The 25531-nt window shown below is 35.0% G+C and overlaps 1 protein-coding gene across 7 annotated transcripts in view; it reads left to right on the top strand.

Moving 5' to 3' along the window:
* Nucleotides 1-25531, top strand: part of CNTLN (centlein) — a 198779-nt gene that overhangs the window by 131150 nt on the left and 42098 nt on the right. For 6 of the 7 annotated variants that reach the window (XM_052777310.1, XM_052777313.1, XM_052777312.1 and 3 more), the window contains 4 exons: nt 1600-2120; nt 4747-4921; nt 7884-7977; nt 8633-8853. In XM_052777310.1, coding sequence (XP_052633270.1) covers nt 1600-2120; nt 4747-4921; nt 7884-7977; nt 8633-8853 — 1011 coding nt within the window. The remainder of the gene's footprint in view (nt 1-1599; nt 2121-4746; nt 4922-7883; nt 7978-8632; nt 8854-25531) is intronic. The other variant, XM_052777315.1, reaches the window with a different exon arrangement.

Here is a 25531-nt window from a genome sequence, read left to right as displayed (position 1 = left end):
GCAAAAGGTTGCCTTAAAGAACTGAGAAAATAGCACAATCTCAGTTTAGGAAGGTGGTTGAAGAAAGGTACTGGTCTAACTCCTTATAATTGGGGAGGAAAGTACAAACTATGATTTTAATCATAAATCTTGATTTCATTGAAGCATTTGGAAAAATCACTTTTATTTCTAATTTCACCCAATAACTTTATGTAGCTATAAGGCAATCTCGCTTCATTGTGGGAGTGCTATGCATTTCCATAAAGGAAGGTAGCAATGGATAGGCGTGCATATTAAAGGTTTCCTATAAAACCCACAAATTCAGTATCAAATTCACAAATGTACATGAAGTTTGAGCAGCTCTTGCCCTAATTTACTCTGTACATTAAGGCCTCTCATTTATCTGAATCAAATCTGTAGTAGCCACTTTGTAAGTAATGCTGTAAGTTTTAAAATAAATTAAATGCATTGGCAAAATGTCCTTGCAAAAACATATGGCATTTATTGAGAAATATTGTGGCTTCAATATTTTCAATGTCAAAGCAAGTTTTGATATTTGATATTGCTACAAACTGATGGAAGTGGCCACTATTTTACAAGGTGAGTACCTGAAGTTGGCAATGCGCTTTCTACTATAGCTCCTTGAAAAATAGTCTTTTCTACCCAAGCCCAGAAAAATCTAGAGCACCTGGCATATTCCATAGTGGAAGAGTGGGGGTGGAGCTTGTACAAAACCAACAAAAATACTTCTCCAAAATGACTAAATGGTTACTGAGCACAAAACTCACTCTGATGCCCTTTGGAAGCTTCTGGGGAATTCTCACAGACTAGGTGTTCATTTTAGTATCTGCTAAAATGAAAATTACCCCTTACTTCTGGAAATTATGAGGTTTGGTTGTAACTTTAAGCAAATATTCCAGAAGAACATTGAGAATCATTTTATTGTTAATGGCCTTGAATATGTGTAAACCTCAAAGGGCTTTACAAACAAAGCATATGCATCATATGTAGGTAGAATATGCTTCTTCAAACTACATATGAGAAGCTTGTAAAGTGGCTTCATTGGAATAGGATAGATTTTCCCTTTCTGTGAATAGAAAAAACATTTCAGCCTTCATATTCTTTAGGTGCTGAGCTTCTGATATCTTTTTCTATAATTTTTTGGAGTTTGTTGGAAGATCAAATGAATATTTAATTTGTGTATTTACAACACTTGAAGGAACTTGTTGATTTTGATAGCTAGTGCAAAATTCTCTGTATTTCAAAACAGTTTTCCTTCTGAAAATGTTTTTTTTTAATTCAATTAGTGTGTATAACCAAATCAGTAATGAGCTCAAGATGCATCAGGAAGGCTCATCAGCATACTCAAACTTCTGTGTCACTTTGCCTGGAATTTTAACTTCTTCTACCATCTGCCCTTTGTTCAACAGCTGTATTATTGCAGCTAAAATGTTTTCATCTGCACTACATTAGAATTATTTTTGAATTAAGGACTATAGATTGCTTTTGTCCTTGTGCTTAATGTAATATTATTGTCATATAATAAATACATTTGAAAACATAGGGTTTTTTCTACTGAATAGGCTGAAATATTATGAATGCTACAATTGCTTTTGTTAGGTACAACAACTAGAAAGAAGATTAAAAGCTATTGAAGGGGATTTAAAGAAACAGAAAGAAGTAAATAAAGACTTACTGAAGGAGAAGAATTATTTGAAAGCATCTTTAGAAGTGCAAAAGGAAGATGCAGACACAAGAGAAAGAGAGCTGGAAGCGCTACTTAAGAGGATTTGTGAAATAAAAAAAGACAAAGCGGAACTTCAGTTAGTGATTGATGAGCAGGAGAAAGAAGCTGCCTCTTTGAAGAGGCAAGTGGCAGAAGCTAACAGGTTGAGAAATGAAAATGAAGATTTGCTGAGTCAAGTGCAGGAGCTGCAGTGTTTGCTGGATGAAGCCAAAGCAGTGGCAACCTCTGGGCAATGTAATTGCAGGATAACAGGCACGAAGGTTAAATTAAAAACAGCCAAGAAAAAGAGCTCTTTGGGACATCATGGAGCTTTTCTCAAACAGTCCATCAAGGTTATGAGTAATGTATTTGAGAACTTCAGTAAGGACGGCTGGGAGGATGTGAGTGAAAGCAGGTACGGCTCTCATTAACTTAGCCCTGTAGAGGGGACACTGTGCATATGTAAAGCACTAGCAAATGGAGATTGAATTTCAAGTACTGTTGATTTGGTATTCAAAAAAAATACTGTCAGATCCTTTGAAATATCTTGGGAGGTCTTGTTCTGAGCTTATTGACTGAAATTTGCATGCAAAATTAGCCACAACTGCATGAGTATTTGAATAGGTGCCAGGAAACCCAAAAGAAGGCAATGCTTGATTTCTTCCAGTGATGCTATTTTCATGCAGTCATGAGGCTTGAAATTGACAGTTTGGCAGGTTGATTTAATTTGCTGGCCCTTTGCATATTCACCACTGACAGCTAAGGATTCCCAGGCAAGCCTACTAAGTCGGTTTAGTTATCTTGTGACATGCCGACCCAGGAGGAGAAACATTTTTTCCCCTTAATTTAGTTAGATAAATTTTGAATGACCCATTTCAGCTTGCTAGCAGATGTCTACAAGCTGTTTAACATCCTTTAAATTAAGAACCATCCACAGTAATTATTTCATGTATGTTTTATGCACAGTCATTGTACTACCTTTAATTGAATGATAGTTGAAAATCAGTTCTTTAAAGGTAATTGTTACTGCATAGAGTCCCACTCATGAGTCACAAGACCCTCAGAAAATTGCACTGGCAAGCTTCATAAATGTTTAGAATTTTTGCTTCTGCTTCTGTTTGTCCACACATACTTGAGGAGGCAACAGTAAGCCACTAGGTAAATGGGTATCACGCCTTGTCTTTCAGTACTTTGTCCTAAGAGACATGCAAATAAAATTCTCAAGCCTGTATTTAGCCAAAATATGGAGAAGGTGACAAAAGAGTAAAGAAAATGGAATTGTCTTTGTAGGCTTCATGTTGGCTTTATATGTCATATGGAGCAAATCAACAGTGGCAAATGAAGCCCTTATGGAGCAAATCAACAGTGGCAAATGAAGCCCTTCTGCTGCTTCTCCCTATGCAAAATAGGGGGCTCCTGAACACAGTATCTTGAGAGAGAAAACAAATTATGAACCATGTAATTTGTCGGTTGCTATCATTAATGTAAAGCTGTCTGTTTTTCTGTTTAATTTAATATTGCAGATCTGATTTTACAGAAGACATACATGTTTTTCTGTTGCAATTAGTGAGCTTTTTATTTAATTTACTATGTTTTGCTCTTTTAAGAACAAAATTGAGCACACAAATAGTCATTGCAATTTGAGTTTGAAGTTAAGTGGAAAGTAATTGTATGGCTTCAGTTGTTGTGACTAGCCATAAATACCACTTTCAATAATTGTACAACTGTCGGGTTAGGGAATTCTTGTTGTATAATAGTGAGGATTTTTGAAGGTGATGTTTCAAGGTGTCATTCTCAACAAGTTAGGGAAATATCTTCATTTAGTTCCCTCTTCTACTTATTTATAAATACTTTATCACTTTATCAAGTTCTTTATCACTAGCAGCTGTCGCTGAGTTTCTAGATTCAAGCCTTCCATTTTCTAAATAGAAGGTTCCTTGAAAGCATTCAGGTGAGGGAAACGTGTATGTACTGTGCTACTGCAGCACCTTCAAACTATTACATTGATTTCTGTTCTTATCAGTCAATAAGACATACCAATGTGTCAGGACAGGTTTTGGAAGGTATAAACATGTTTCTGTAATAAACTCTTCTCTTCAATTTGAAGCCTTTTCTCTATTTAAGTAGCCTCCATCTCTAAACCATTGATTTTCATGACAGTGCAACTTAATTTGAACTCAGTTGTGCCTTTTTAAATGTCTTGGTTTAAAAAGTAACAAATCAAAATTACCTTCTGTCAAGGGATCCCTCCACAAATCTGTTTGCACAAATGATGATGAATAGCCGCTGATGGTATAGAAAATATATCCAAGACTTCATGTTTTAAGATAAACTTCACTGAATATCAGAAAACAAATGATAATCTGGGGCAAGGTAGTGAAAAACTGGTAATTAAGAGCACATTGAGTGCAAGTTTAAGGAAGAATTTGGAGTAGAATGAAAGTTTCAGGTCCAGTTTCTGTGCATGGCAGGCAATTTCAGTAGAAGGACTACCAAGCTTACAAAATTTAAAAGCACTCTAAAGGCGTGCTAGGCAGAGATTTCACAGAAGTGTGATTTCTGAGTTTGTCTCAGTCAACACTACAGATAAAAGTTCAATTGAAAGAAAATGTTATTGAGTGAAGTATCGTGCATTTGTTAGTTTTGTTATTAAATGTGTAAATGAAAGAAAGTAGAAACATAGTATATCTTTGTGAGCCATTCACAGACTAGAAGTGCTTTGAAGTAGTTTTTAATGTATGTCACTGCTGTAGACTGTAATTAAGCTGTCCTTTAAGTGGCAGTTGAAGTCTTGGATCTCCGTGCATTGTACAGTGAGATTCCATTTGACAGAGTAGAACTTGATAATACAATTTCAGAGATTTCTTCTATATCATATTTGTAAACATCTGTTGAATAAGTCAACTTAGTACTGTTTGGTTTTTATAGTATTTTCTCTTCTTTCTTGCATGTGTGATTTTCTATGTGCTCAAGCATTGGCCGTTTGGAACTTTTAACATTTAGCTTTATTTTGTTTTGTTTTCCTCAATGTGCTGTTTTAGTGACTCTGAAATACCAGCTTCTGAAAGTTTGGAAACAGTGATTATGAAGACAGTGCAAAACATTGATCCACTGCCAAGCAGAAGTAAACAACAGGGTAAAAAGCAAATACAAGGTAGTCAAAAGCCCTGCAATGTTGTTCGTTTAGAAGGCAAACACCAGCAGTATAATAAAAAGGTATATAATAGAACTTGTTTTATTCTCCTGTGCAGAGTGTTGAAGTTTAATAGTATTACCACTGCTGTTTCCCTCTTAATTAATTTGACTCTTCTTGTAAACGGAAAAGAAAATCTGTTTCTAGATATTCAGTGGGTAGTTTCACTATAATTTAGAATATTTTCTGAACAATTAGTCTACAAAAGTATTTGGAGGGGGTGTCAGGAGTGCAAGAGCTGATTAAAAAATGTGAAGCTGCTGTAAGCTAGTCCGGCTGTCTCACAGTCCAGATAAAGAATGCCACTGACATTCCATTAAACTCTCTCCCAATCAGAAAAGCCATACAGAAAAGGGTGACCTAACCCATAACAAGGGAACAGCAACATCCCCTCCTGTGCTGACTAATCAAGCACGAACACCTCTCAGTTTGCTTGGTGTGCGCAGAAAGACTTGTTTCCATCTTAGAAAGATGCTTTTGGCTCTGTCTCTGTCCTGGAGATTCTATCTAGAGAAAAGTGTGCTTTTAGCTTCTTCTTAGCCCATTTACATTCATTGTCTGGGATTTGAACTCCTTGTTTCATTCCTAACATCTATATGCAGTTTCCTCACAAAAGAGGGCCAGCTGGTCATTTCCCAAATCTTTAGAGGCTCCATACAATCTGTAACAGATGACTCATCTTTGGACTTTTGAACAGTGTCTAATACTTTTTCCATCCTGTGTTTGCCCAGATAAATCACTTCATGCAATTTAAAACAGAAGCAGATAATGTTATTTCTTATTTCAAGAAACAGAATATGAAACACTGAACAACTTGCTGCTGGTAGAAAACTAGCTTGAAATTCTGTTATGTATCGTGATATAATATAGAGTTTGAAGACAGATTATATTTTCTTAGTCTCCAAAATTTTAAAGCAAGTACAAAGTCTCTGGTCTTGTTATATATTCTTGATGGTGTGTTTCCATCAAAAGATCTATTTTTCTGGCAGAAAAGCTGAAAAAAAGGGAAATTCTTCTGCAACCATCTGTTGGTATAGAATACACAGTATGAGCAGGTGCACATGATATATGTGAAAATCTGATGGAATATGCTACTCCTGTTACCTCTGCTGCTCCAAAGTGAGGATATACAAGGCAGGGAATCCAGAAGGCTCTGGTCTCTCTTGCTTGGTAGTGTAGACACAGCCAGTACCTCTCCTGTTTGCCTGTATTGCATTTACTCTCCATTCTTACTGGAAAAGACAAACACTTATATTCTGATACATGTATGTAACAGACTGGTGGAGTTGGAGCATACACAGGAAGCATCCTAAGAGCTCTTAAGCAGGTAAATACGCTTCAGCAGAAGTCCCCTATTGCAGGAAAAGCACCTGAAAACATGGCTTGTGAGTGCAGAAGATAGCACTGCAAAAAGGTTTAGTATTGAGAATTGGGAACACCAATTTTAACAGAAATCTTAAATCCCTCCTGAGGATTTAAAGACACTCCAGCTGGGTCATGGTATTCTCATACAAAGAGAGGCTAGAGAAATCTCCTAAGTCCTGAGCTGTGCCTGGGATTGGAGATGAGATAATTTATGACACAAGGACTTTCTCAGTTTTGCCCCACGTGATATAAATACGTAATACCCTGTGCAGTATCAGGAGAGTTATTGGCACTGTCTTATAATTCATACATTTATCAGAGCTGTGGCTTAGTGTAGAAATCTCCATCTTTTTGCTGCAGGCATAGATCGTTTGCTCATTGTCTGCTGAGAGCTCAGTTCTCTGTAGCATATAATCACCATTTTAGACTAGCTTCAGTCATCCAATTGCATGTCTTCAGTGTTTGCAGGATCCACTGGTCATACTGATAGGGACTTGGTACTCGTTTCCATTGTTGTCTTTGAGACATGGAATAAAATAATTAAGAGACTACTCAAAGGAGACAGACCTACAAGAGCTTGACCTCCTTTGTTTTCCTTTGCTTTTGTTTTAGTCTGAAAAGTTGGTACTTACATTTCTTTTCTTTTTTTCTAGTATATCCTATTTCCCCATCCTTCAAATTGTATGGCAATTGTACAAATCTAGAATTCATGGCTAAGCTATCCTACAATGTCAGTAATTTGTTTAATGCAGTTAATAGATAATCCGTTGCTGTTTACTCTTTTGAGTCCGCTGAACAGCTATTTTAGTTATGAATATTTCCAGAAATACATTGCATGAAATCACATAGAAATTACAAACTGAAGACTTTAAAAATTGGATAAATGTTGCAGAATTCCAGAACAAAAGTGTTTCAAAATACACTGAGAATTTAAGAGCCAGGGAAATAGTACTTTGATTTTGGAATAAGCCATGCTCTGGCCATTTTCATTTTACATATGGCAAGCAGCATTCTACTTCAGCATCCGCTTCTGTCATTGAACATTTGATAGATGCTCGAAATAGCTGATTTTTCAGATCAGATATTTAAAAGGCATGCAGCTGACTTTTGTTAAACCCTGTACAGACACAAAGATTGTATTTGCATGTTCATATATATTCATGCATCTTCCAGTTACAGCTCAGCATCTAATCTGATCTTCCTCCTTTTGAACTAATAAGACCACTATTCCTCTTTATTTTCTGTTAAATATCTTGAAAAATAGGTTACTGTGGGCTTTCAAGTAATACACACCATCTTTTTTCCCCTATGAGGAAATTCATATCTAAGAAAATAATGTAGGCATTAACAGACACTTCATTTTTCTCTGGGATACTTTGGAAAGGGGTATAATTTACCTGTAACAGTTTGTTATTTATTCTACATTTGATGGGAAAGACAGAAATTTGTACTCTTCACTGGCTGATGTTGTAAGACTGATTTTCTAATTAAAATTCATTAAAATTTTGTGTATTATTTGAAGTAATTCTTGTTTCAATTCAAACTGGAAAGCTTTGGAATATTGTGGTTGGTGTGCCATAGTGAAGAGTGGCTAGCTTTGTACTTCTGCTTTTTATTTAGGGCCATTCACAGAATAAAGACCTAGAAAAGTTACATTCCAAGAGGAGGAAGATCTCCTGTCTCATAACATCTTATCCATCAATTCTAAGTAAAGGTAAGAATATTATATATTTTTGGCAACTCAAGTTGCCAATAAGTAAGATTGACAAAGCATCCCTACCTCATATTCCAAAACCTCTTCTATATTACACAAACTTACTTATATGCTGTTGCAGGATTTGCTTGTTTAAATTTGCATGAGTTTATTTTCAAAGATATGGCTCATTATTTTAAAGTAAAATTGTTGTATAAAAAGTGACTATCAAACATCATCTTTTCGCAGAGTTACAGTATACTCTGTTTTTACTAAGTGCCATCTATTGAATCTACTGACTAAAATGTGGCTTTTCACTACCTTTTGTTCTTGTTTGCCCCTTGTAGCCAACACAGCCAATGAAACAAAATTAACTGTACTTTGGTTTAGACCTTAAAAAAATTCTGTTAACGAGACACTGAAGCCTTTATTTCCAGTAATACCGATCAGAAACTTGAGCCACATTTAACTTCCAAGTCTTTGTTGAGTTTGCATCTTGGCACTTCAGAAAAAGAACAACATAGAGCACTTACAGGTTAACTGAATTAATTTACCAGTTTGCTTACTGAGAAATATTTTAGAAGCTAGAACAGTGTTTTGAAGGGCCAGAGAAAAATCATAAATTATCTTATTTATGATGATCTGTCAGTTTAGTAACATGCCATTTTATATTTAGTGAACAGAACAAAAAGGAGAAATACTGTCCAGAAACCGGGCTACTCTGTTACTCTACTGCAGGAAAGAATTAAATCATTGCAGCAGCGGATAGCTGTTTTACAGAATGAAAAAAAGACAGCAGTGTCTTCTGTGAAGGGATTTAAAGAAACCAATGAAAAACTAACAACTCAGCTACATTTGGCTGATCAGAGACTTCAAGCTACTAAACTGACCATAGAGGTAAAGTACTTTTCATTATGCTGTCTTACTATGTTCAGCTTAATTCTATTGTCATTCTGTGAGATTTTGATAACGTTGATTTTTTGTCTCTTGTTATGATCAAAATTATGCAATGTTATATATTAGCATGCTTTATATGAGATTCTGAATCAGTTATTATGTACAAATGATAGAGGCCTGATTTACTATTATATCAACACAATTCATTTATCCTTCTGAAAAAGAATTGGTCTTCATGCTGACATTTTACCTGCATTCAAATGGGTGAGGAAGTTTCACTTTTAGCCTGTGGTCTGAGAAGTTTCCTGAGAAACTGGTCAGTCCACGTGAACTAGCACCTGTTCCTCTCTGAAGAACAGGCACTCTGGGAGAAACCAACTGTCTCTATACGCCCCAAGAGTGGAGTGCTCAAGCCAACTAGAGTTTTCTTCCAAAGGGGGCTCAGATCAGTTCCATATCTATTTCATCCCATCTCTCTCTGTTAAGATGGAAAGCTAGAGAACAAGATTTATGAAAATAGACACTAGTAAACTATTTGGTTAACAGCCCCAAAGATGCCAGCTTTCTTCTCTACTTCAGTCTTCATTCCTACTTAATCCTTTCCCATGCTATTACCCCTTTCTGGTTTTCCCCATTCTCATTTATATATATGTATTTTGTGTTAATCTATATGCAGCACCTCAGCTGGAATTCTTTTCTATTCATACTGTAGTGATTGGCCTGCCCTTTATAGAGCTGAATCAACAAACACTTTTGCAGTAATTGTCTCTTGTTGGTCACACACACATCCTGCTTCCAGAATTATAGTGCTACAACAGATGGACTTGCTGGAAGGAGGCAGACATTAAAAAAGAAATCAAATCCCCTCCCCTTCAAACTTCTCTGCATTTCTGTCTTTGCACAGAAGGCAGAAGCAGTATCAGGAGCAGCACTTTTCACTTTCTTAGGGCTGGGGAACTGCTAATTTCTAGAGGAGGGAAAACCTTATTTCTGTTACTCATTTTGCATAACTATATATATGTAATGAATTGTTCGAAAAGAGTTTCCAAGGTCATTGGAACCAATGGAGATCTGCCTAGCTCACAAACAGTATCATAATGTAAAGTTTCATGGACAGTATAAACTTCAGAGAGTTATGCGTATAATTTAGGTAAAATATTCTGCTTGCTCAGACATCTTCATGATTTGCCTTCCTAGAAGACTACAACTTAGGTGTCCCTAGGAGAGCAATGTGAGAAATAAAATAAAAAAGGCCATTATCAGGAAACACTTAAAAAAAGGGGGGGGGGGGCAAAATTTGTGTCAAGATAAGTGCTGCTGTAATGTAAAAGACTGACTAAAAGTGCAATAGCATGGCCTTAAAACCAAACAGTTTTCTTTCATTCAGTTTTTCTGGAAAGTTTAAAAAAAAAATAAAAATTGGTCACTGGTCTATTTGAAGGGTGGTGCATTCTAAGCAAAAATAAATAAATGGTGTTGCAGGTACTCAAGGAAAAATCTTTATTAGGCATGCACATTTTTTTCCTTCTCAGCAACCAATTCAAATTCCCTTTCTTACAAGTAATTACTCTTCAGGTGCCATACTAGTGCTACCAAGTGGGAAATTTAAAGCAGAGGCTTGGGCTACTTGCCAAGTGAAAATTAAGGAGGTAAAGAACCTACACAGTCACTGCAGGGTACATGCATGTTTTAGAGAGAGAACCATGATTCAGACAGATCAAATGGTTGTAAAGCACACATTTGTGTGGGCTTTTTGTGGTTTTTTTTATAAGAAATACTATCTACAAGTGAAATTTTAAGATATTGCAAGGGAAATGACATTTAAAAAAAATATTTTTTCCACCAGCAAGAACATTTTTGTCATTGTTTCTTCTCAATGCTTCTGTTACTTTAGATTTTAGAATTTTCTTGGGCAGGTATAAGGTAAAAACCAAGCTAACACCATGAAAAGCTAAGAGATTGAGACAATCTCTGGATTTAGGGAGACTCTTAAACACTTCAAGAGTATCAAAATTACTAATATCCAAAAATAAGCTTCCATATGTAATCATAAAGTTCTGAGTAATCTTATATTAACAGTGAATGTGATGCTGGGCTAAGGTACATATAGCATTCTAGCAACTGTAAATGTTAACATCATGGCTTGGATGAGATGCCATGTTGCCTGAATTTAGCTAAGAAAATAAATCCATTAGCAGACAAAGGCAGATGTTTGTGCAGTCAGTCCTTCATTATAATCCCCAAGGAATCTAGTGCTAGAAGATCGACTCTGGATTTAAGATTTAAATGTTCCAGATGTTCACTTTGAGACAGATTTTACAGTTCATACAACCTAAGGACTGTCTGGCATCTGTTGATTTTCAGAATGTATGTACATGTGTGGTTTTGTGTATTTTTCTTGAAGATCCACACAGACATGTATGTATGTATATATTTTTTTGTCTGCTTGTAGGAGTTCAGAATGCTGGATTCAAGTTGTTTTTTTTGTTTGGCCTTATAACTCTTTGCAATAATGTAGATTTCTTGCTTTGTTTTGTTTCTGCAAAAACAATTCTTTGCATATTTCTGAAAAATGGCTGTAAAGTGACTGCACATGTGAGAATCAAAGCTTGCATTCTCCAAGGATTCACATCAACACTGAGTCAAGATCATCTGTACAGAAATACAGTAGTTACATTTCGCTATCAGTGCATAGAAATCACAGCTGGAGCTGATACTTAATGTAGAAGTGAAGGGATTTAGCATTTCCTTAGTTTCTTAGAAAAACGTCTGAAAGAAAGTGTTGCAAAAATTCAGGAAAAGTTTTTTCTAAAATTTATTCCCACCTCTACTCATTTCTATCACCAAGGGACTGCTTATAAGAAGAGTGTATCTATTGCATACAGCACAGTAACTATAATTAGTTTTATGCAGTAGGTGTCATTCTTGTTGCAAAAGTTCAAAGTATATTGAATAAGAAATTAAAATCTCACAAGCAGGTTAAGTCATTAGTGCTTATTTTATTCATGTCAAGGTCACTCACAGGTCCACTGCTCAAAAGTACCGTAGGACCTTTTGCATCTGTTCTCCAGTGTTTCTCAGGTGATGTCACAGGAAAAGCTGTATTTCTTAATGGAACAACATAGGCATTTGCAAAGTGCCTGCATAAGTCTACTTCAGCAGGAAACATGAATCTCAAAGAACAGGAACAAGTCAACGAGTCAAAACGCTGACAGATTCTTTGGAGAGGATAATGTGAAGGTTTAAGTAAAGTTTTTCAGGTGCATTCCTGCAGATATGTAACTATGTTTTTGCTGAATTAGGAAGAAAAAGCAGCTTTACTTTTCAGCTGTAACTTGGCCTAGGATTTTTTTTCTGATAGCATTGTAAAAATCTCTCCAAACTTTATTTTAGCCATTCAATTTTCAATTTTCTTTGAATTTTAAGGTAACTCCTTTCCCCTGAGCTCATACTGGGCTTTTAAAATACAATTTGCTTGCTAAAAGTTTTAGTGGATTATCTCAAGCATAGAAAGGTATGAGCATGAAAAGCAGAAGAGTAAAGGGCCAGAGAAAGCTTTTTATTCTTTAAAGTTTGTGACTTTCTCTACATATTCTCTTGACTATTTTTTACTGCTCAATCTATTGGAGAACAACTCAAAATTCAGAACTGCATCTGCAAATTCAGCACCACAGCTTCACTCTTCTTATGGTACCCAAGTACGAGTAAACCAGCCAGTCTAGCATTATTCAATTACACTGAAACAAAGAAGAAACTGATGATGAATTTAGATGCATTGTAAATCATTAATGTAACTATTATTTACACAAAGATCTCACTTTGATTCTGGTTTTCATGAAAGGATTTTTCACTCTTTAAAGATGTATTGTTATTTACATAAATATTTTTGCATGTCTGTGGTTTCCTTAAAGTAAATTTTAGGAATAAGGTTGAAATTATAAACTGAATGCTGCTTGTAATTACCCTGTAGTAAGCTAAAACTGCTTTTGGAATGTCCTTACTTTTGTTCATAACAGCAAATGTGTAATTGTTATGACAGTTTCAGGGGGCTTTCTACATAAACATTGTCCAGTTAGAAATTCTTTTAGACACATCCAATTTTTTTGTCCCAAAACATTTTTACATGTGTCTTGTTTTTCTCTTTTTAGTTCCTCTTTCATGGAAATACTTCAGAGCATTTGTGCTTTTTTTTTTTGTAAGTTCATAAGAAAGTTTCTGCAAAGTGCCATCTTTTCTAAATTAAGTGGTTTGGGGTTTTTTTCCCCTCTGGTAGCACAAAAAGATATTTGTCATTATGTACATCAGATAATATTAATCATACGTACAGAATATCTGAATGATAAGTTTTTACAAAAGTTTTAGAAGAATTAAAATTTGGAAGACTTTAAGTTAAGCATAAATGGTACTTTTTACAGATAAACTGTGCCAGAGAATACTAATACATCAGTGGTATATGCAACAATTCTGACTTTCATACGTAGAAGTAATAAAAAAAAAAACAAAACAACAGAGCTGCTGAATGACCTCATATAAAAAAATAATCTAATGAGCATTCATTTTGTTTCTGCTCTATTCAGCAATGTCCCTTTCCATTCTTGCAGGGCGCACTGAAGTCTGGAACATCTTACTTGTATCCATCTTAAAAATGAAAAAGCTAAATATACCCTACTTAACACTTTTGCCAAACTCAGTGCAAAATAATTTCTGCAACCGTCCACCTTTGGCACAGAGTGTAATGAAACAATCAAAGAATTCTGTGAAGCCGTTTAGGAAAAGTCTGTTCCCAAAAACATTAAAAGAAATATAATTTCTCCCCCCTCTCCTTCTTTAGAAGCATACAGATTATCCTTTCCTGACTGCTTTGAATAAGAGTAGTGTTGGTTAATTTGCAGGAACTATAATCTTTGGTCACAATATTCAAAAAGAATTAAAGACAGTTTCTCAAAAATATTTAAAAGCAAACCAGGAAATTTTCTATTCTACCTTTTCTTAAGATGCAGCAGAAGTGAAAAGATAAACCAGAAGGGATAAAAGTATGATAAAGCGGGATATACTGCCTGACCTTTGCAGAGTTTGCAAACACAATCTAAGACAGCAGAGGTTTACCTAATAATTGAACTAAACTATGTGCCAGTATGAGACTGAAGTCTTCTCAAAATTTCATTGGATGTAAATTCTATGTTTTTTTCTTCTGAGGTCACACTGCTGTTATCATTGTGTATGCATGCTTTGAAGAAACCTCTTTGTGGGCACAGTATATAATTCAAAACTCACACCCCCAAATCTATGTATTCTTGAGAGAAAGCCACTCTTCCTGGACTCACCACAGTGTTCCACACCTGAACAGCAACATTATCTGTAGGTAGGAAAAATTGTCTGTAATGTATTTAAAACTTAAATTTTATGGAATTTTAGTTCAATTTCTGGGCCCTACCTGTAGTTTTTGAAGGCTTTGCATTAACAATACTGAGAAGAATAGATTCTGCTATATTGTAGTTTTATTAGAACTTTGCTGAGCCTAATAAATTGAAAATCAGTCTATGATGTCACAGTTATAAAGGCTGGAAACAGAGACAGACGATGCTCTGTGACTCTGCGAGACTAGAATTCAGCTCTTCCCTAGTCCTAGTCCAGAATTCTGCCTGGAATGAAACATGATCAGCTAGTTAAATATGTTTGTTCAAACTTTTTGGTTACTAAATGGGGAAATCTCTATGTAATTTTTCCTCTGGTAAACTACTGATTCAGCATTGCTGCTGATATAAAACAGTTCTCAAATTTCTATTTTCTATGCTGTCAGAGAAGTTGACTTGGAAATAAAATGAGGAATTGCCAAATGGTAAACATGAAAGTAACTGCCCTTTTAAAATGCATCTACTGCAAAAAAAAAAAATTTATTATTTTATTTATTTTTATAGTTTGCTGCATTGAAAACTTAGAGCATCCTGAAGTCAGTTCCGTTAACAGAACTACCCTGTAAAATATATTTATCGTGAAACTGTGCTGTCATTACAAAACAAAAATAAAGCAAAATACCTTTTACATTTATATTGATCTCTGAGGAAAAATTACAATAGACCTGTTGAATTATTGATGAACAACAGTTGAAGTACATTGCATGTAGGAAATGAGTCTCATCTATAAATTAAAGAGAACAGTTGGCATGAACTAGAACTATGAGAGTTGTATTATATTGCTGTCAAAATGAAATAACTTAGAGGTAGGTAAATTCTAGAAAAATATATTGTAAAGAAAAAATTGTGGAGACTACATAAAGTTCATAGAATATACTTAAAATCAATACGATTTATATTGCTGTATCATGTAGAAATCCTAAAAAGCATACTTCTGTATTAAAAGACAGAACCTGTATCACAAGGGTTAGCATGTTCTTGTAGTGTTACAAATAGAGATAGTACACATATCTATAAGCATATCTAATATACTTATATCTGATAGTATAATACAGTAATAGAATATACTTGTATGTATATTACAGTAAACACTGGAAGATACTGTTCTGTAAGTTTTACTTTATGGATTTCATGTGATATGTAGGTCATTTTTCTTCACCTTCCCTGTGATTTGATCAAACTTGCCTTGTGCATTGAATCTTATTACTAGACAAAAAAATAGAACTCAGTTTGCAGTTTTTTCCCCCCAAATTTCCTGTATAAGATACTATTTGAGACCTGGAAAAGCTCAACAAATACTGTCGTAATAGGATTTCCTTTTGTGCTCACAGGATTGTCTTCATTGAATTCTGTGTGATCTGGTCATTTAATTAAAATTAAGCATAGAGCTAGATTGGGTTCTTGAACCTTCTCTACTATGTAAAGTTTTGTGGATAATATATGGTTTTGTCAGATAATATTTATTCACCTTCAAATTTCGCCCCCCCAAATCCATTGATTTGGGAATAATTATTCATATGTAGACAAGAGATTACATTTCAGCTCTGGCAGTCTGATTTTCTCATAGAGTGTCATAGAAGACCAGTTTGGGTTGCAACTGGATCAGTACTCTTAGGCTTGTTCAGTGGAGTAGTCCATGAATTATTCATTATTAGTATTACCAGTATTAACTATGAAAGTAATTTACTAACCACTTTATGCATATGCTTATTTCCATGGAATTCAGTGAAATTTCAAGACCTCCTGGGTATGGTGGTAAAAATAAGTTTTATTGGCTTTAGTCTTAAATACAGAACTCTTTATGGTGAGGGGTTCTTTTGTGTTTTGAACTTGCAGGGAAGGAATTACAATAGAGAATGTAGCTGCATAATTTTTTTAATATTGTATGATTTAGTATTCTGATAGACTATGCAATAACACCTCTGTGTACCATTCTATATAGGTGCTACTAAAATGCAAGAAATAGATGCCTTGGGTTTCTATCAGCCATATATCCTACCCTGGAAGTTCGAATTCTCTCCCCGGGTTTGCAATTGTCTGTTTCACGTTGGATTTTTACCTACCTGTCTCTCTTTTCTCTCTTTCCTGACCTAGGTAAAGGTTTTCCTGCTTAAGTTCTTATGAAAAGTTTTCAAGAGTCCTGAGAAATTGGGGAAATACTCTTGCATTCCTTCATATTGTGAACGTTTAGGGAGTTGATTCTCCTGCACTATCCTAATGCATCCTTTTACCTTACTTCCCTTTCCTTTGCTCCTGTCCTAATCTGTTAAATAAATTTCCCTCATTGTGAAGTGAGGGAACATAAGGTTGGTGCAGTAGAGTGCTCATTATGGTTAGCAAGGTAGATGCATGTAATAGGTGAATTGGTAAGAGACAGTTTTGTTCCTTATTTGACGAGATGGATTTCCGAAGAAGTTGAAGGAGCAGGGTCATGGGATTGCAAAAATAGCTCTATGACCTGAAAGTATCTAGACGTCTTCTAAGCACATCCACTCATTTTTGTTGTGTGCCCCTGTGCAACAGTGGTTGCTTGTATTAAAATGCATGTAGGAGATTAAATTCCAAAAATGATCTTCATCATGATTGGTTTTACTTAGTATTTGGATTGGAGCTAAGCACTGTCACATGGAACACAGTGTAGACTCAGTGTCTCAATTCATGCCTTAAGGTTAAATTGGTGCATATAAGTACCACTTAATCATTTTCACTAGCTCAGAATCTCACGTACCATGAAATTAATTTTTCAGTTGATCCCTCACATGATTGATAACGTTATTTTTTTCCCCAAGATAATGGTTTACACCTTACACATCTATTCTATTTGGATATACTATGAAATATATGACAGTCTTTTTGCTGTTTGTTTTAGAGGTAAAATCTTTCAATCATTTTTTAAAAATTAGTGGCAGTGTAAAAAATCCAAGCCAATGCAAGAGGATATCTTCAGTCATTGACAGCTGTTCTAAGCTTTCAATCATCCACCAGAGGCTGATTGAAAAGTATAGATCATTATGACCTCACAGTGTTTTTAATGAGGAAATCATTGCATCATAATGAAAACCAATACATTGCTCAAGTTCCTGTTGAGCGAGGCTGAATGGCTGTCTCCTGGGAACCAGGGCTGAAGAAAAATGAGAGTCCTAGTAGGTAATGAGCTGAGCGTGAACTCCTGTTGCCGTTGTGAAGAACACTAGTGTTGTCTTTGAATGTATGAACTGGAGGCTATACAACAGGAGCAGAGAGAATATGTTTTCTTTCACTTGGTGTGGTTTGACTGCTCCTAGAATGCTCTATGTAGCTCTAATACCCAGAATCCAAGAAAGACATTGATGGAAGTAAAAAGCATTTGAAGAAGACTTATGAGAAGGATTTGAAAATACACCATTGCAGAGAACAATTTGAGGTTTTCAGAGAGGAGATTAAAAGGTAACTTAAGTTTAAATACCTAAGAATAAGAAATTTGCTTGTAGAGTCTTCAGTCTAGCAAAAGAAGATTGAAAAAAGATTCAAGGACACAGAACTGAAACAAGATAGAATCATACCAGATATGAGGTCTGTAATTTTTATGTGACTGTAATTGACCAGTGCCAATTGGAGTCAGAGAACTGCAGTGATATTGGACAATTAATCTAAAAAGGAAGAATTAGAGAGAAATCAGCTGCTTGTCGTTTGCACTGGGCAGAGTCTTTCTGAAGGGAATAAAAAAACTTGTTTTCTGTAGGAAGCATAAAAAAATGGAGACAGGAAGAGAGAGTATATGTTTAATGACATGAGCTGAATTAATGAAAAGTACAAACAGGAAGGTATTTTCTCAACTTCAGTAACACTGTTCATTTATCTGAAGAACTGATGGAGGAAATGCATGTACTTCATAGAGTACAGCTGGGCAACAGTATTTTTGTGATGAAACCCAGAATGTATTTAATAGTGCTGTGGTGAAGAGGTGTAAACATGGATGATAAATTTAAGAAAAGTCAAACCAATGCTTTATAAGGGTCTAACTGAAGCCAAGGAGGAGTGTTATAATGGTGTTCAAACATCAGGTTATAAAGAGGAGAAATTCTGAGACAGGGGAAGAAGCCATCACCGCTCAAGACATACAAATACAGAGTAATGGCACAGGGAAAATGGGTAATGAAACAAAGGGAGTAACCTAAAGGAAATGAATGTTCCACAGTGTGCAACAGGAACATTAAAAGAGAGTTAGTCTTTAGCAGAAGAAATGCAAAGAGAAGGAAAAATAGCTTTTGTGGTGTAATGTACACAGAATTTAGGATTACATTGGTCTAGTACAGCCCTTTAGAGCTGCTGATTGCAGAGCTGAAAGAAGACTAAAGCTCTTTAATTTAGGTAGTGCATAGCTTGGTAAGGAAATTCAGAAAAGAAAAAGGTAAATAACTGTTTTTTAATATTTCTTTCATATTCTTTGTCTACCTGTAAGGAAACAGTTTTTTAGTGAGGCAGTAGTGAAATATTTAAAGGAGAAAGCTTTTCATTTTCATTGGGAGCATAGAGACAGATTAACCTTTTTTGAGTCAAAATCTTGATAAAGGACTCAACTTGAGATATTTTGTTAAAGGCTTAGCTACCAAAGAATAAAAATACTTACTCTTCAAAGTATTGTTTTCAATAGAACCTTTGGCAGAAAAAAAGAAAACTAAATTTACTATGAGAAATAAATGAAGGAAAGACATTCTGATAGATAGTAATTTCAATTAAAAATCTACAGGTGCTGCACTTCCTTGAAGATACAAATTTTACAAACTCTGTCACTAAAAAATAAAATTAAGATAATCATGAGGAAAGCTAAGCAGTAGGAGACATAAATTTCTGTTGTTTCCTTAGGAAAGCCTATACTGAGGCCTGAAACTACAGGTAGTATATGGTGATTTACAGTCTTAAGACCCCTAATTTGAGTAGTTCCCCTGAAGAAAAGTTTTCTGATGTTCTATGTTTTTAATGAACATAATTTTGATAAGAAGGCGTTACGTATAGCTTAGAGTGCATTTTATTGCAGCCCACTGTCATACATATTATTGTGTACAGTTCAAAAGGTATTTGCATTTTATAGTAAATTTCTCAAAAGATTATGAATATTGGATTGTCCTGACTCTGTTTTTATTCTTCTTTCAAGAATTGTAAAATTTTAGTCTCGGTTGCATTATTCAGCTGCTGCTTTGTGACATTTGTTCTTACTTTTCATAAAAAGGAGTTAAAAACTTCTTTATATATACAAATACATATTTTCTTATTTACATATATTCACTGTGTATCTCTAGACTTGTGTTTACACTGGCAGCTTTTGTAGTAGGCATCCTGTGTAGGGTATTCAGTTTATATATGTCAGATCCTCAAGGGCCATGGCTTTTGCCAGATGAAGCACTTTTGATTTTGAGGCTGATGAAACACAGTTCTATTATTGATCTGTGCATGACACAGCCAGTCTCTCTGCTGGCAGAGTGTAGCAACATTTATCCAGGAATTTGTGAAATGTCACTCAGATCATGTTCATAAGGTAAACTGTGCAAAAACCAGGATCCAAGCTGAGAATCCGTGAGGAATTGGATGTGACTCTCTTATTTCTTCATCCCATCTTCTAGGTCAGCCAAGTGGTATTTGTTAAAACAATGTATGTGTTTTGTATTAGGTGTTGAAGAAAGTATGATTATTACTATGAACACCCTGTACAATATAGTCATACTGCTATTTTACTCAGTTTTTTAGGTCACTTGGGAGAACAATATTTTAAGTCGGTGAAAGTGATCTAAATATTGCAAGTCTGTAACTTCTGTTCTGTTTGTAAGAAAATGATGGTTCCTGTACAGCTCCAACCAGGAAACTCTGCCTATATTTTCTAAAGAATTTAACTTTTCTTGCTTCATTTTGCCTTTAGAGATGTGTGGCGTTAACGTGTTTGTCATTACGATCTCAGTGAGCAATAGTGGTCAAAAAGGGTGTGTGACTGTTTCTAGACAGAAAACTGCCAAAATACTGATATTTATGTTTTGTCTCTTTATAAATTATCATTGAAAAACGCTGCACATTTTTGTTAGCATCAAAAGCATGTTATGTAAAAAATGCAAACTAAGGAAAGTGATAAAAAAAACAAACTTCCATTTACCATGTATCTATTTGTAAAGGGTCCAGTGTGACTTTTCCAGACGTTTTTAAAAACTAGTGTTTCAACAATAGACTCGCTGTTATCTGCAAATGGATGTTGCACCTTCTTATTAAAAAAAAGGTTGGTTTAAAGTCTAAAAAAGACACAAAAAGCTGCAATTCTTAATTTTCATTTTCTGTTTATGAAAGAGTTCTAACAGTGACAATTTGAAAGGTAGCCATGAAACAAAAAAATAATTATTGTGATACTTGCCAACAGTTTTCAATTTTAAACATTAACATCTTTAGAAAACTCTCTAGATAATTTAATTTAAAAATCAGTTACTAGATAAGGTAAGAAGAAACAGGTTATATTGAAGTTAAAAGTTTGAGTTTGGCTATCTTGGGATTTTTTCCCAAGTATAACCAGGATTTTCTTTTATTTCTGAAAGATAATTTCTGTAGTTTGAATTCCATAAGGCCAAATCAAGATTTAAATGAAATATCACTTGTAAATGACCACTGAAATATACTTAGTCTCTAGTTTTTAAAATGTTTTCCCATCTTTCTACATAAAAAGTATGGTAAGCCAACAGGGGGAGAGTTGTTGTTGGTCATGAAAATATATTTGCATACGTGATGCATATATTTTTACATGTTATCCCTCCCTTTACAAGATCGATATATGTGAGATGCAAATTCATGAGTTGTGGAAAAAGCCAAAATTGCAGTTCATTGGTTTGAGGGACTGTTTGGTTTTTTTTTTTGCTTATGGATAAGTGTGTTTATTTTGCAAAGGTCCACAGGTTGGACAAATACTGGTGTGTTTCTCAGTAACATGAAGATGGTATTTCATAGCATGAAGGCCACCTGCTTGTCAAATCTCCTGCTTCTCATAGTAGAACCATTGCCAGCTTGTCAGGCATTATTTCTTACAAAGAATTTCAGAGAGGACATTTATTTTGCTATTTAGCAGTGTCAAGGCACTCTGTGAAATATTGTGTCTTGTTTTGGGCACCGCACATAAAATACACATATTGGAAGAAAGGAACAAGAATTCTAGGAATTTTTGAACACGTCAACTATGAGAAAAGATTGAAGGAGTGTAATTAATGAAAACTATAAAATAACAGATCAATAGTAAAGACTGAAGGACTATAATAACCACTTTCCAATGCATAAAAGATTTTTTAAAAGGGCTAGTGGTCAGTTTGTGTTTCCATCTCCTTTAAGGAGAATGGATTTAAGTTTTCAAGAAAGGTGATTCAGATATAAGGCAAATTTTCTCTCTGAGGGCACTGAAGAACTGCAGAAGGCTGCCAGGAGAATATTCTCTGCGGTTAAACCAAAATTTTCAGGAGTAATGTACTTATACTCTTTTGCACAAGTGCTAAATTTAATGTATTCTTGACATCATTACCAGTCTTTCTCTTGTAGCAATTAATTTTTTTTTTCCTCATTCTCAAATGGGAGGACTTTTTTTAGGTAACTAGCACAGGAAAAATATCTTAATACTGAAGACTTTGAACAATGGAGCTAGCAGCTAGTCCTTGCAAACTTTTACTCCTTGGACACCAATTTTGTCTTTTCCTCCATGCAGCTTATTACTCATTGGTTTCTAGTAAGATGTATCAGTGATCAGAAAGCAGGACCATAACAACAGCTCCAACATCTTGTCCTTGGGGGAGCAATGTCAGAAAGAAACATATTTGGTCCTAGAATTCTTTTGAACTCCTCCAGATTTCAGAAGGGCAATCTTTTCCTTCACCAGTTCAGCACTGTTAGGTCTTCTGCAAAGCTTCAGTTTCCTGTGTTTGACCCTATTTTCTTACCGATCCCTAACTGAGATTTCTTTGTCTAGTTTATTACACAAAGGGAATTGGCATTTTTGTTAGAGCTTGCATCTTACTCTAACTTTCTCATTCCCACAATCCCTTGTTTAAGCTTGTATGTTCAAAGTTAATGCTTGGGCTCTGTTGTCCTGGCTACTCCCTTTCACTACAGGAAGAAACTTCAAAAGACACATCCGTAGCCAGGAGTACAAACCAGAAGAGTACAGCCGTTCTCATCACTTTACCAAGGAAGATGCATGAGCCTTCAGACTGCATTTGATTTTTTTTTTTTCTTTTGGTCTCTCTAGGCATAAAGGAATAGGAGTCAAGAACTAAGTAATCTTCAACAACAGTAGAAAAGGAAAGTGTTACAACTAAGACTACTTCTGAAACAAAAAAAAATGGTATCTGGGAACTACACCTGAGATTTCTTTTTAAAAATGGTTGTCTACAGCATTCCCTCCTTGGGATTGTCCTCATTTTTCTCTGCCTTAGATCCCAGTTGTTGCAGACAGTGAGTACTGGCTCACAGGATTATTTGGCATCCCTACAGAAGTCAGACACTATTACTCTCCTTGTAACCCTAAGGGAAGAGTTTTTGTGGTTTTGAAGTCATGTTTGTTTGCCTGAAGTGCCTGGACCTCGTGGACTCAGTTACTGCTACAGGAGGTAGAAGAATGTTTATACTTCCTTACTAATGTTTTCCACCATCTGATTTGCTCTCCTACAGTTTCATTGGCAATTAATGAGGTAATCATGGACTGTTCCCATAGCTTGTGTCATGTTCAGGTTTATTTTTTATCACTCCAGGCTACCTTTAATACCTAATGTGGCAAGAGCTTCAGTTTCTGTCTCAGCAATGGAGACTGTATGACTAGCATGTCTCAAGATTTGCAGGCACTGGAAAAGGATTTACTTTTTGGTGGCTGAACTGGTCTGCCTGTGCACAGTTTTCTGTTCATTCATAGATTCAAATACAGTCCTGTGGTCTTTAGGGTATTATGTCCACCAAAGAGAAATGTGTGACTTTGTCTATTATCTCAGTGAAGCAAGCAGAAGAGAATGAGGGAAGTACTAGGAGACAGCAGCTGTAGGTCTGGTTCAAGCTGGGACATTGTATTGCAGGGATTAGGCACAACTACAATGTTGTCCTCAAACTGTTCATGTATGTGAAAATAATTAATTGCCCAAATGAGTCATAATATTGATGATAACCATGATAAAGGAAAAGTGTATTTCATTTTATACATTAGGCTGAAAACATGGCTTTTTCTTGTTATGGTCTCTTCAGCTGTTTAATATATAAAGTAAGGAGTACTTTACCCTAAACTGTTCATTTATGCTTGTAATTTTAGCAAGGGTTCCAATGATAACATAAATTACAAATTAAAGATAAGACTGTGGGGGTTCATTTGCAAGAAACCAGGGATGAATTACCACTTTAATTTATATGCATTACATTGTAGTGGTAATTTTTAAATGCATTTCATGATTTTGAAAAATATCCCTGTCTTTGCATCCTCCCCAAAATTATCTGTCATCAGCTTCCTTATACCTCTCAGAAGTGGCTAGCAATATGCCTTTATTTTCTTAAATAGAAATGTAAATAATACATTAATATTTGTACAGTAACACCTTTATATGACTAGAAAAATTCCAGGTTTTTTACCTTTTTTATTTTCCCCAACTCTTTGTTGCATATTTGTATTTTTGTCCTGCTCTATGAGAACATTGGACTTTTCCAGTAATTAAATTTGTTAAAACAGTTTACACTTAAAATGTTTTGCTTTTACATGGCTGTCTACATAAAAAAAAAAAAAAATAAAAAAAGCTTCTAAGGGCATTTTTTTCAGCTTTTCTTGATATCTGAAGCAGTTATAAATTAGATGTTTAAATAATTGTATAAAATTAAATATAGAGCTATCTTTATAAATTTTGTTCCTTGAATATTGCTACGCACTTCTAAGAATACCTCTGATTTATTAGTAATTTTCATCTCGAAATACTTCTATCACTTCCTCAAACCTTTGTATCTTTCAGACACATTTTCTGTAAGTTGACAGAAAATGGTCTTTAACAGTTGAAAAATTGAGATTTAAGCAAACGAAAACAATACAGAAAGAGGAGGCCAGAGTATGGGAGATGGAACAGCTTTCCCTACAAGCACAGAATTCCTGCCCACTTACATTTGAGATGCGGAAGTATTTCAATAGAAAATGGTTCACTCTTTAAAACAGATGGAAATGAGGAGGGGTTAAATTAATATTTCACCATTCTTTCGGCTGTTTTGTTTCTTTCTTGCTTATATATTCTTTTAAAAATAATTGTAATTTTTAAAGATATGAAGCTGTATGCGTTGGAAATAAGCAGGTAAATCAAAAGAAGGTTTAAAAACAGTCTTTAAAATAGCATTTTCATTTTGGTTTCTCTCTATTTTATGTGAGCTATACGGAAAACAGATGGAAGCATTATTAATTTTTTCCCCCAATGAGTTTTAGTGCAGCATATTTGTATGTGTTATCTGAAACATATGAATACTTAGTATTGCTGCTGTTAAATTCGTAATGAGTTGTAGGGATTGTGAAATTCCCTGACTGGCTCTCATGCAAGTAGTTCATTTGCAGTGCTTAGATGTGTTAAGATTAAGCAGGGGGAATATGGCAAGCACTATCCCTGACCCTAGATGAAAAATTCAAGTTTCTAGCTTTATGAGTTTGCCCCAACTCTCGTGTTTGGTGAAAATCAGATAAATACTGTGTAAGCCTGCAAAAAATCTTGCAGTAAAACCTGGTCCTAACTGTAAAAGATTGCATGGATTCCATGTCTTATATTGAAAATTCTCTAGTAAGTAGAAAGACATGGAAATCTTGGGGCAAATTTTATGCATCAGATGGAAGCCTTTGCTTGTATATAACAATACTTCATGTGCACAGGCATGTTAGTGTTGGAATACCCAAGTCAACTTGTATTTGTTTAAATGGCAATGGTGGGTACATAGAAACATTGGTTTTGGACTTCAGCCCCATCTTCACAACTGGCTTGCTGTAACATTCAGACATTTTCAAGTGGGACAGGGTTGTGATATGTCTCCAGTTGTATTTTCATTTTTAATTTAATTGTAGTAAAACTTATTTGAATGTACCATGTTGTGTCTGCGTAGATATTAATACTTCAAATAAATTAAACTACGTATGTAAGATATAGTATAATATACTGTGATCTTAAATATTTTTCTTTTTAAGAAATATTAATTTTTTAAGTTCTGTAATTTTTATCTGGAAATGTTAAGGCCTTGTAGACAAGGTCCTGCACATCTCTATATTCTGGCAGCTT

Source organism: Harpia harpyja, chromosome Z, assembly GCF_026419915.1.
Source record: "Harpia harpyja isolate bHarHar1 chromosome Z, bHarHar1 primary haplotype, whole genome shotgun sequence".
Lineage (NCBI taxonomy): Eukaryota > Metazoa > Chordata > Aves > Accipitriformes > Accipitridae > Harpia > Harpia harpyja.
This window is presented reverse-complemented; position numbering and strand designations above follow the sequence as displayed.